This window comes from Gossypium hirsutum, chromosome A12 (assembly GCF_007990345.1).
Source record: "Gossypium hirsutum isolate 1008001.06 chromosome A12, Gossypium_hirsutum_v2.1, whole genome shotgun sequence".
Lineage (NCBI taxonomy): Eukaryota > Viridiplantae > Streptophyta > Magnoliopsida > Malvales > Malvaceae > Gossypium > Gossypium hirsutum.
The window spans coordinates 85,630,706-85,643,483 of record NC_053435.1 but is presented as its reverse complement, the minus strand read 5'-3'; the positions used below and the strand labels follow the sequence as shown (position 1 = coordinate 85,643,483).

At 40.1% G+C, this 12,778-nt stretch overlaps 1 protein-coding gene across 1 annotated transcript; it reads left to right on the top strand.

Moving 5' to 3' along the window:
- Window positions 1–9,880: 9,880 nt before the first annotated feature.
- On the top strand, window positions 9,881–11,457 carry LOC121211424 (uncharacterized). Its single transcript, XM_041084189.1, has 5 exons — window positions 9,881–10,042; window positions 10,361–10,501; window positions 10,561–10,792; window positions 10,964–11,100; window positions 11,191–11,457. The coding sequence occupies exons 1-5, from the start codon at window positions 9,881–9,883 to the stop codon at window positions 11,455–11,457; spliced, it is 939 nt and encodes a 312-aa protein (XP_040940123.1).
- The last annotated feature ends 1,321 nt before the right edge of the window (window positions 11,458–12,778 follow it).

Below are 12,778 nucleotides of genomic sequence, written 5' to 3'. Positions count from 1 at the left end.
GGACCGATGTAGCAAATACGAGATTAGCTATACATGCCATTTAAATTATTATTGATAGTGTGATATCTCCTGACCATTTAAAATGTGTTTTTCTTATAGTAATGTCATCCGACCGAGCTCAATCTGAGGAAGCTGGAAGTCATGCTCCGGCTTCAGTACAAAGAGAAGAAACTAGCAGTAGAAGGCCCGAGACAGAGGGTCGAGGGGAGGAGGCAAAAATAGCCTTCTTTCAAATGATGAATGAATGGTTTAATCAATATTTAAGAACTAACCCTGTAGTGCAGTAAGTTCAAGCTCCCCCTCTTGCTCCTTCACCGGTTCCCGAGATCCCACAGGGTGCAGGTACTGAATCTGTCAGAAAAGGAAAAGCTCCAGTAGATAAAATTCGAAAATATGGGGCCGAAGAATTTCGAGCAGCAGTTGATGATGATTCCGAACGGGCTGAATTCTGGTTAGAAAACACTACTCGGGTTCTAGAAGAATTATCTTGTACACCAGAAGAATGTCTGAAATGTGCTGTCTCACTGCTAAAAGATACAGCTTACCATTGGTGGAATACTAAAGCTTCAGTTGTTCCGAAAGAAGAAATTACATGGGAATTCTTTCAGACCGAGTTCAGAAAAAATATATCAGCCAGAGGTTCCTTGACCAGAAAAGAAAAGAATTTCTTGAGCTGAAACAGGGCAATAGATCAGTATCTAAATATGAAAGAGAATTTGTTCGATTGAGTAAATATGCTCGAGAATGGGTACAGTCAGAAGCTGAAATGTGCAAACGATTCGAAGAAGGGTTGAATGAAGACATTAAGTTACTGATCGGAATTCTTGAAATTCGAGAGTTTGCTACATTGGCAGAGAGAGCTTATAAAGCAGAAGAATTGAGCAAAGAAAAGAAACAGGCTGAGAGGGAAGCTCGAATTTTTAGTAAAAGACCAATGGAAAAATCCCAGTTTTCTGCTTCAAAGAAATTAAAGAAATATCAGGATCGTTCTACTTCAGCCATTGGGTATTCGGGCAAAGAGCGAGGTTCTCAACGCACTAATCCAAGGCCTTCTACTCCATCAGTGACCAGTGTTGGCAGTGTTGGCACTACTAAACCGAGATGCCAGTACTGTAATAAAGCTCATTTTGGTGAATGCCGATTTAAAAGTGGGGCTTGTTACCGATGTGGTTCTTTTGACCATTTCCTCAGAGATTGTCCAGAAAGGGTTGAAAAAGAAGTTGAACATATATCGAAGCCGAGTAATCTACTTTCGAGGGGCAAACCACCTCGACCATCCGGTAATGTCAGTGGTAGTCGAGGAGCTACAAAAGATACTATAGGTAGGCCTGAGGTACGAGCACCTGCTAGGACATATGCCATTCGTGCCAGAGAAGATGCTTCAGCACCCGATGTTATTACTAGTACATTTTCTTTACTTGATACTGATATTACTGCATTGATTGATCCTGGTTCTACGCATTCATATATATGTGTTAAACTTGCAATTATTAAAAATTTATCTGTTGAACCTACTGAATTTGTGGTTAAAGTCTCGAACCCCCTGGGCCAGTCTGTGTTAGTGGATAAAATTTTTAAAAATTGTCCACTGATGGTAAGAGGTTATTGTTTCTCGGCTGATTTGATGTTACTGCCATTTGATGAATTTGACGTGATATTGGGTATGGATTGGTTAACCCAGCATGATGCGGTAGTAAATTGTAAACAAAAATATATTGTGCTAAAATGTCAGAGAATGGTGAGTTGCTCCGGGTTAAATCTGATCAGACAGAGGGGTTATCTGATATGATTTCAGTAATGGCAGCACAGAGATATGTCAAAAAGGGGTATGATGCTTACTTGGCTTATGTACTCGACACCAAGGTATCTGAGTCAAAGATACAGGCAGTTCCAGTGGTATGTGAATTTTCCGATGTGTTTCCAGAAGAATTACCAGGATTGCTACCAGAAAGAGAAGTGGAATTTTCTATAGATTTGATTCCGGGAACTACTCCGATCTCCATAGCTCCGTACCGGATGGCTCCTATAGAATTAAAAGAGTTAAAGACACAGTTGCAAGAGCTTGTTGACAGGGGTTTTTTCCGACCGAGTCATTCACCTTGGGATGTTCCGATTCTGTTTGTGAAAAAGAAAGATGGGTCTTTGAGATTGTGTATCGACTACCGGCAGCTTAATAAAGTAACCATAAAGAATAAGTACCCGTTACCCTGGATTGATGATTTATTTGATCAGCTGAAAGGTGCTACTATGTTTTCAAAGATTGATCTTCGATCAGGTTATTATCAGTTACGGGTAAAGGAGTCAGATGTGCCAAAAACAGCCTTTAGAACAAGGTACGGGCATTATGAGTTTCTAGTTATGCCGTTTGGGCTAACTAATGCACCTGCAGTATTCATGGATTTGATGAACCGGATATTCAGACCGTACTTAAACAGATTTGTAGTAGTATTCATTGATGATATTTTGGTTTATTCTCGGGATGAAGAAGAACATGCAGAACATTTGAGAATTGTGTTGCAAATTCTACGAGAGAAGCAGTTGTATGCTAAATTTAGTAAATGTGAATTTTAGCTTCGAGAAGTGGGTTTTCTTGGACACATTGTATCTGCTGAAGGCATCAGGGTAGATCCAAGTAAAATCTCATCTATTGTCAATTGGAGTCCACCGAAGAATGTATCTGAAGCTAGAAGTTTCTTAGGTTTAGCTGGTTATTATCGGAGATTTGTATAGGGATTCTCTATGATAGATTCTCCAATGACTCGATTATTGCAGAAAGATGTAAAGTTCGAGTGGACTGATGAATGTCAACAAAGTTTCAACCAATTGAAAGACCTATTAACGGAAGCACCTGTATTAGTGCAGCCTGAACCGGGTAAGGAATTTGTTATTTACAGTGATGCCTCATTAAATGGTTTAGGTTGTGTTTTGATGCAAGAAGGTAAAGTAATAACCTATGCTTTAAGACAACTTAAACCACATGAAAGAAATTACCCAGTACATGATCTTGAATTAGCTGCTATTGTATTTGCGCTGAAGATATGGCGGCATTACTTGTACGGTGAGAAATGTCATATTTAGACTGATCATAAAAGCTTGAAATATTTGATGACACAGAAAGATTTGAATTTGAGACAGCGCAGGTGGCTTGAACTGATAAAGGACTATGATTTGATTATTGATTACCATCCAGGTAATGCTAATGTTGTAGCTGATGCTTTGAGCCGAAAATCTCTGTTTGCTTTACGAGCTATGAATACCCGGTTATCATTGACTAATGATGGTTCAATCCTAGCTGAATTGAGAGCTAAACCGACATTTTTACAGCAAATATGTGAAGCTCAGAAGAATGATGAGAAGTTACAGGTTAAACGGGCACAGTGTGAGTCAGGTAATGATTCTGAATTTCAGATTGGTTCTGATGATTGTTTATTATTCAGAGGTAGGGTATGTGTACCTCAGAATTTGGAGCTCATAAAGAAGATTCTATGCGAGGCCCACATAGTACTATGTCTGTACATCCGGGGAGTAATAAAATGTATAATGATCTGAAAAAGATGTACTGGTGGTCGGGAATGAAACGTGATATCTCTGAGTTTGTATCAAGGTGTTTAATATGTCAACAAGTTAAAGCTGAACATCAGGTACCTTCGGGGTTACTTCAGCCAATTACTATACCGGAATGGAAATGGGAAAGAATCACTATGGATTTTGTATCGGGGCTACCTTTGTCTTCGAGGAAAAAAAGATGCTATTTGGGTGATTGTTGATCGATTAACAAATTCAGCTCACTTTATTCCGGTACGTATGGATTATTCTTTAGATAAACTAGCTGAACTGTACATATCTGAGATTATCAGGTTACATGGAGTGCCTGTCTTCATTATATCAGATAGAGATCCCCGATTTACGTCTCGTTTCTGGGACAAATTGCAAGAAGCCTTGGGTACTCAGTTGTATTTCAGCACTGCATTTCATCCTCAGACAGATGGTCAATCTGAGCGTGTAATTCAAGTATTGGAAGATATGCTCCGATGTTGTATACTAGAGTTTGAAGGTAATTGGGAGAGGTATCTACCTTTGATTGAATTTGCTTACAATAATAGTTATCAGTCTAGTATTAAAATGGATCTGTATGAAGCTTTGTATGGTATAAAATGTAGAACACCGTTATATTGGACAGAGCTCAGTGAAAGGAAGATACATGGGGTTGATTTGATCCGGGAAATAGAAGAAAAAGTAAAGGTTATTCGAGATAGTCTAAAAGCAGCTTCCGATCGTCAAAAATCATATGCCGACCTTAAGCGAAAAGAGATTGAATTTCAAGTCGGTGACAAGGTATTTCTGAAAGTGTCTCCTTGGAAAAAAGTTCTTTGATTCGGTCGAAAGGGTAAATTGAGTCCAAGATTTATCAGGCCCTATGAAATCATAGAAAGAATTGGACCAGTCGCTTATCGATTGGCATTAACACCGGAACTAGATAGAATCCATAATGTTTTTCATGTATCTATGTTACGACGATATCGATCAGATCCTTCACATGTTTTTCATGTATCTATGTTATGATGATGATGTCATAGTCAGAGAGTTACACGGGTTGAGGACACGGACGTGTCCAGAACCAAACAGGCGTGTGTGACCACACGGCCTACCCCCACAGGCGTGTGGCTCTCTAAAACAAGAAAATTGTTAAGTTGCCCAAAGTTTTTCGAAAGTTCTCTGTTTAGTCCCGAACCACCCCCGATGTATGTTTTGGGTCTCGTAGGCCCATGTAAGGGACGAATTACATATGTATGAATGAAATTGATTTGAAGAAAAATTTCATAGTCTAGTTTTGCATGAATGTCTGAGTACAAGTCCGGTAATGCCTCATTCCCTGTCCCAGAATCGGATACGGTAAGGAGTGTTACATCAATAAGTGGAATACGGTAGATTTGGTTATCGTGTATTAACTTCTTATTTATGATGTTGTTCATGTCGATTAGGGGATAAATCGAGGACTCGTGGTCACTGGTTTGAGACTTAGTTGCGTAGTAAAGCTGTTGCTTGGTTGAAGGTAAAGTTTTTGGGAGTTTTGGGTCTAATGTCTCTGTTGGGTTTAGTTTAAGTTTCATTTTAACACTGAAATTGGGCGTTGAAATATCAATTTTTAGGCTTTGGAGTGCTCGGGGTTGCTTTAGCATTGTTTCAATACCATATGTGTACCTGGAAATGCAGAAAATGGGATTCGTAAAAGCCAGAATTGCAAACTAACGACACCACATGGGCGTGTGGTCACCCGTGTGGTAGGCTGTGTGAGGCGACACGGCTGTATGATCGACAGGCTAAGCCATGTGCGCATGACACTGCCGTGTAATAGACGGATAGGCCATGTGCGACACACGGGCTAGACTGAACTGGGTCGTATGGGTCCACAAGGATAGTCTACATGGGCGTGTAAGAGTCTGGGCCAGGCCGTGTGATCCACATGGCCAAGGGCAAATTCGGCCGTGTGGACCATACGGGCGTGTTGGCCCACACGGGCTGGCCATATGGGCGTGTGAGCCCATTTTACCAAAATGACTTCTAAGTTTGCACAGGTCGTCCAAGTCGACTATGAACCTACTGTAGGGACGATAAGCATTATCTAAACCCCTAAATGTATGATCTGAATGTATGTGATGCATGAATAATAATGCAGGATTACTGGTTTATATATGTATACGTTTGACTGATGATTGCATAAAAGTATGGCATAATGAATGCTTGCATTGTATCGAGTTGAGATGATGATATTTGGAGGAAGTGTACTGAAAGGCTCATAAGCCTAATATACTGACAGCTCAGCTGTAAGTTACTGTTTGTGCCGCATTCGGTATTATCTGGAGTGTATGGATGGGTGAGTTGATTTAATCCCCACATGGAGTGTAGAGTTGGACGAAGATGGTATGTAGAGGCTGGTTGGGTAAGATTTTGTGCATATCTGTACTGATACTGTAATGGGCTAAGGCCCATTTTCCACTGATACTAAAAAGGGCTAGGGCTCAAACTGAGTGTGATTGAATACTGATTGCTTGTTTTCTGTGGGATTACACACTGAGTTTACGTAAACCCACCATTTTGTTTAATGTGCACAAGTAGTCCTTAGACTTGACGGATTAGTGCAGTGGAGGACTCGACGGTGGCCACACATATATTAAACTATTTTTAATTTCAGATTTGGTATCTATTTCTTAATTATTTTATGGGTTATTTTTTATGTAAGTTGGACTTCTTGGACTGTTTGCTTAAATTTGGTTTTATTTATTTTATGGATTATAACTATTAGTAATTGGAAAATTTTGATTTTCAAAATGAACAAATGATTTCTCTTAAACCACGATTACTTAAACTGCTTTACAGAGCTTCCGCAATGAGTAACTATTTGAAACAATCAATTAAATAAGTAAAACATTTTTGAAATTAATATAAGATAAAGAGAAAGTAATTAAGCAAAGATGGTTTCATAGTGACAACACGGTCTTCTTAAACATCCTATCATGTGACATCGGCAAATTTGACTATAACGTCTAGGTCGGGTTTGGGGTGTTACATTTAGTGGTATCGAAGCTAGGTTGCAAAAATCGGCTATGGATTATAGGTTTTTAATTGGTTTTTGAATAATTGATTCTTAAAATGATTTGAAATGTTTTTACCAAGTATGTGGTACACCGAGTCTCCGGCGCCGATCCTGTAAGTACTTTGAAACTGATATATGCTTTAATTAAAAATCCTTTGATATTCTGAAACTCCTATAGGTAGTATACTATACTGAAAATACTTTAGTTAGTGTATACTGAGACTGTTGCAAAACTGATACAGACTACGACTTACAAAAATCACTCTGAATTACTAAAACGTTTACATTAAACATCTACTAATAATTATTAAATTGTAACTGATTCATAAAACTCTGAAAACAGATAAATCTGATTAGACAATGAGCGCATGAGGTATCTGCGGATGGGGTACCAGAGGCCGAGGTAGAGGTTGTAGAGGGGCTCGAGTTGAGTCATCTTTTATGGGTAATATATCGAATTTGGACACGAGTGAGACGTCGATGTCGCCTGCTATTGAGATTGGGTATCATGATCGCATGGCTGGGGACGACACATTGTCCCAGGCTATACTCAGGATTTTAGAGAGGGTCGCTAGGCCCAATATTAGATCTAGGGGCCGAGGGTCGATTACGGAACCATTCGGGTCCAATGGAGCTAGCTTTTTAGGGGTGTCACTAGAGTTGCTCCTAATGTGGCTGAGTACTGGATAAAGGCTACGGAGTGGATTATGGATGACTTAGATTGCACCCCTAAGTAGAAATTAAAGAGTGCAGTCTCTCTGTTGTGAGACGAGGCTTACGTCTAACCTGAGATTTCTTTAAGACTGCCTTCTAGGGGAAATATATGGGAGCCAGTTATGTGGACGCTCGTAGGAGGGAGTTTCTAAATCTGACACAGGGAGACCGATCAGTGGCTGAGTACGAGGCCAAATTTCTGCGACTGAGTCGCTATGCACGAGGTATGGTGGGGATTGAGTATGAGCGATGTGTTCGCTTTGAGAATGGCCTCAGAGATAACCTGAGAGTCCTGATAGCTTCGCAGAGGGAGAGTGATTTCTCTGCACTGGTGGAAAAGGCGAAGATCATCGAGGAGGTTAAGCGCGCTGAGCGCCAAAACCGTCATAGCGAGAGAGGTAAGAATAAGAGGGATTCAGAGCCCTCGAGTTTTGTACTAAGGCCTAAGAAAAAGTCAAGACCCGATAGGCCAGTTTGAGCTGGGGCCCCCTGTTATTGCTACTAGGCTGTAGCCGTGTGTCGACTGTGGTAGACTCTATCAGGGCGAGTGTTGGAGGAGGACTGGGGCTTGCTTGAGATGTGGGTCATTGGATCACCGTATTAGGGAGTGTCTATTGAGGGCTGATTAGATGTAAGCTCAGAGTACTATTACTTTGCAACCATAGAGGGTAGTACAACAGCCACTAAGATGCCGTGGTCAGGCCAAGGGTGGTAATGGTATAGGTCATGGGCAGATAGCACCGGGCAGAGGTGTTGGACAGATTGAGGTGAGGCAGCCTGCTCTAGTATATGTTGCACGTCGCCAAGAGGACAGAGATGCTCCAAACATCATCATGGGTACATTTCTTATTTATTATATGCCTTACACTACATTGATAGATATAGGATCTACTCATTCCTACATAGCATGTTCTGTTTCTAAAAATCTAGGGTTATCGGTTGAGAGCACCTTGAATGAGGTCACTACACTGAGTCTGTTAGGGCAATCAGTTTGGGTTAACAAACTATTTAGAGATGTTTCACTGAAGGTTTAAGGGACGGTATTTCTGGCTTATATGATGGAACCTTCGTTTGGGGGGTTTGATTTGATACTGAGGATGGACTGGTTGGTCAAGCACAGCGTCTGTTTAGACTGTGCGACTAAGAGGGTCGTATTGAGGACTGAGGAGGATAATGTGGTAGTTTCGATTGGAGAACGCCAGAATTATTTGTCTAATCTGATTTCTACATTGGTGGCGGAAAAGTTAGTTCATAAGGGATGTGAAGCATTTTTGGCCTATATAAGTGTTTTTTATTCTGAGGGCTCTACTATTAAGGACATTAGAACGGTAAAGGATTTTCTGGATGTCTTTCCTGAAGAGCTACCGGGGTTACCTCTGAATCGTGAAGTGGAGTGTGGAATTGAACTTATTTCGGGTACAGCTCCGGTGTCTGTCGCCCCCTACCGGATGGCACCGAAGGAGCTTACAAAGCTTAAGGCTCAGATTCATGAGTTGTTGGATCGTGGGTTCGTTCGTCCCAGTGTGTCTCTGTGGGGAGCACCTGTATTGTTTGTGAAAAAGAAAGATGGGACAATAAGAATATGTATCGACTACTAACAGCTGAACAAGCTAACGATTAAGAATAAGTACCCACTTCTGAGGATTGATGATTCATTCGACTAGGTCAGAGGGGCTTGGGTGTTTTCCAAGATTGATCTATATTTAGATTATCATCAATTGAGGGTTAAGGAGGATGATGTGCATAAGACGAAATTTAGGACTCGATATGGACATTACGAGTTCCTAGTTATGCCCTTTGGTTTGACTAATGCACCATCGGTATTTATGGACTTGATGAATCGAGTGTTCCAGCCCTATCTGGATCAGTTTATGGTAGTCTTCATTTATGATATCTTAGTGTATTCTAAGACTGAAGACGAGCACGGTGAGCATCTTAGGGTGGTGCTACAGATTCTTCGTGAGAAACAACTGTATATGAAGTTCAATAAGTGTGAGTTCTGGCTCCAAGAAGTGACCTTTTTGGGACATATAGTTTCTGTTGAGGGGATTCAAGTCGATCCTCTTAAGATTGATGCGGTGTTGGATTGGAAATGGCCAAAGAATGTGCTTGAGATTCGCAGTTTTCTAGGGTTGACGGATTACTATCGACACTTTGAAGGAGGGTTCTCCTTGATCGCAGCTCCGTTGACTAAGCTTCTGTGTAAGGGAGTCCCTTTTGTCCGGATGGATGCACAGCAAGAGAGCTTCAAGAAGATCAAGCTGTTTTGACTCAGGCTCCTATTCTGATACACCCTCAGCCTGGTAAAGACTTCATGGTGTACAGCGATGCATCACATGTCAGTTTGGGTTGTGTATTGATGCAGGATGGTAAGGTAGTGGCATATGCATCTCGTCAGCTCAAAACTTATGATGCGAACTATCTAACGCATGATTTGGAATTGGCTACCGTAGTATTCTTTTTGAAAATATGGAGGCACTATCTGTACGGTGAGAAGTGTATTATCTACACAGATCAAAAAAGCCTCAAGTATCTCTTCACTTAGAAAAAGTTGAATCTTAAGTAGTGTAGATGGGTGAGCTACTTAAAGATTATGATTGTACCATTAAATACCATCCCGGCAGGGCCAATGTGCTAGATGATATGTTGAGCCGTAGAGCCATGACTGATCTGAGAGTGATGTTCGCTCAACTTAGCCTATTCGACGATGGAAGTCTATTGGTAGAACTCCAGGTTAAACCGACGTGGATTGAACAGATTCGAGGTAAATAGTTAGGGGATAAGTCTCTTGAGTTACATTTTCTTCAGGTTGAGAATCGTGACACTGCTAATTTTAGGGTAAACAGTTTTGGGGTACTTTATTTCCACGATCGGATTTGTGTACCGAATGATAAAGATTTAAGATAGTCGATTCTGAGAGAGGCGCATAGTAGCCCCTACGTTGTGCATCTCGATGGAAGTAAGATGTACCGAGATCTTCGAGAGTTATACTGGTGGCCAGGATTGAAGTGTAAGGTTATTGACTTCGTTGCTTGCTGTTTGACTTGTCAGAAAGTTAAGGCTGAGCATCAGTTACCTTCCGGTTTACTGCAGTCGGTTAAGATACTGCTATGGAAATGGAAGCGTGTGACGATGGACTTCACTAGTGGGTTACCCTTGACACCCACTAAGAAGGATTCTGTTTGGGTTATCGTAATAGATTGGCCAAGTCAGCGAGCTTCATACCGGTTCGTACTGATTATTCTCTTCAGAAGTTGGCGAAGCTCTACATTGTTGAGATAATAAGACTGCATGAGGTATCGATTTCGATTATCTCTGATAGAGATCCTCGCTTCACGTCTCAGTTCTGGAGAAAGCTGCATGAGGCTCTAGGTTCAAGGTTGGATTTCAGTACTGCTTTCTATCCTCAGACAGATGGCCAATCTGATATGGTGCTTCAGATACTAAAAGATACATTGAGGAGCTGTGTGATTGATTTTCGAGGTAGTTGGGAGGAGTACTTGCCATTGGCAGAGTTCGCCTATAATAGTTACCAGTCTAGAATCTAGATGGCACCTTACAAGGTTCTGTATGGTCTTAAGTGTCGCACACCTTTATGTTGGACTGAGTTGGGTGAACGACGTATTCTGGGTCTTGAATTGGTTTCCAAGACAGATGATAAAGTTAGAGTGATTCGAGATCTTATGAAAGTGGTTTTTGATAGGCAGAAGTCCTATGTGGATCTAAAGAGGAAAGATATAGAGTTTTATGTGGGTGATTTTGCATTTCTCAAAGTCTCGCCATGGAAGACGGTTTTGAGGTTTGGCCGTAAAGGCAAGTTAAGCCCTAGGTTTATTGGGCCTTACCGAATTCTGATGCGTGTGGGACCTGTCATTTATCAGTTGAAGCTGCCTCTAGAGTTGGACCGCATTCATGATGAATTCCATGTTTCGATGTTGAGACGCTACCGCTCTGATTCCACGCATATTGATCAGGTTGAGGAGATTGAGGTGAGGCCAGATTTGACCTTCGAGGAAGAGCCGATTCAGATTTTGAATTGCGACGTTAAGATCCTGCGAAGGAAATCTATCATTTTAGTGAAGGTGCTGCGGCACAATCATAGAACTGAAGAGGCCACGTGGGAGCCTGAGGATTCGATGCGTCAGTAATATCCTCATATGTTCTGATCAGGTAAATTTCAAGGACGAAATTTTCTTTTAGGGGGTAGAGTTGTAACGCCCAAAAATTTAAGTTTTTGTTTTTACGAATGTGGGACACACAGTGTGTATCTACTTCTGTGGTTAAGTATTCTGAGTGTGTTTAAGAGGTCTTAAGTTCAAGTCATGCCTTTGGCAAATTTTGAGACTTTTCTAAATAAAGCCTTAACCTTGCTCAGTAGGCTTTTGTGGAGTGTTAATGTAACAGCTCGATTTTGACCCTAATCAGAACGGTGGTTTTCGGACCATGAATCCAAATTAGAAAAATGTTTTAAATTAAATTTCGGTATTTGTTATGTGTGAATTGATATCCATGAAAGTTTCGTATCTTAATTTTTCTGTTTAGATGTGAATTATAAAGAAAGGGTGTAAATGCATAATAGGTAAAATTTGAAGAATTATGTGTGAATGCCGAATTGTTAATGGTCTTTTATTTTGGAGGAGTTAAAATGCTATTAAACCAAGAATCATGCATGGACACAATCGGTCATTAGATAGTGGAAATAGTATAATTTTATAATGGCTATTTTGGTAACTTAATAAATTATATTATCACATTAACTTAGTAAAATAGGAAGTGGTGGAACTTTCATCTTTGGAAAAACCGTAGATGGCCTAGCAAAAGAAAGAAATGGATTCCTTGCATTCGGCCCTTGTCTAGTCCAATTTAAAGGTATGTTTGAGTTTAATTTTTAGAAATTTTTGCACATTTCAGATGATTGTTAAGTTGCTTAGTTAACCCATAGTTTAATTTTTGGAATTGTTAAGGAAATGGTATTCGGCCATGGATAAAGGTTTGAGAAAAAAATTAGTTTGAAGTTGCATAATAGAAGAGATGTGTTATATTATTGAGTTTTATACTAGAAGTTTGCATGAAATTAACTAAATAGGGCTTATTTGCTTAGTTGATAAATTGAGGAGCTAAATTTCGAAATAGATTAAAAGGAAGGATTTATTTAAACTTAAGGAATATTCGGCCTAAGTAAGTTGGGTTGGAATTTTTGATGTTTCATGTTTTTGTTATATTGGATTAAAATGTAAAAATGTACAATGTGAAGGGCAAATTGGTAATTTGCTTGATTATGAGTTTGGGAGTTAATTGAATAAAATTTTCTTTAAATGAGTTCAATTTGAATTTTTAATAGATCAAGAGCAAAGAGGATCGGGTTTGGATCGAGGAAAGGCGAAAATAGTCGAATAGTCGAAAAATATAGTCCGTCGATATTCGAGGTAAGTTACTAAGCAAATAATTGTTGTTGAATTTATATAAATG

What these genes read in the sequence shown, in the direction of transcription:
- LOC121211424 (XM_041084189.1), top strand. Translation starts at nt 9,881, where the DNA reads ATGGGTGAGCTACTTAAAGATTATGATTGTACCATTAAATACCATCCC. An exon ending in GTCTATTGGTAGAACTCCAG is followed by an intron (nt 10,043 to 10,360) that starts GTTAAACCGACG and finishes TTGACTTGTCAG; the next exon opens with AAAGTTAAGGCTGAGCATCA. An exon ending in AAGTCTCGCCATGGAAGACG is followed by an intron (nt 11,101 to 11,190) that starts GTTTTGAGGTTT and finishes GTCATTTATCAG; the next exon opens with TTGAAGCTGCCTCTAGAGTT.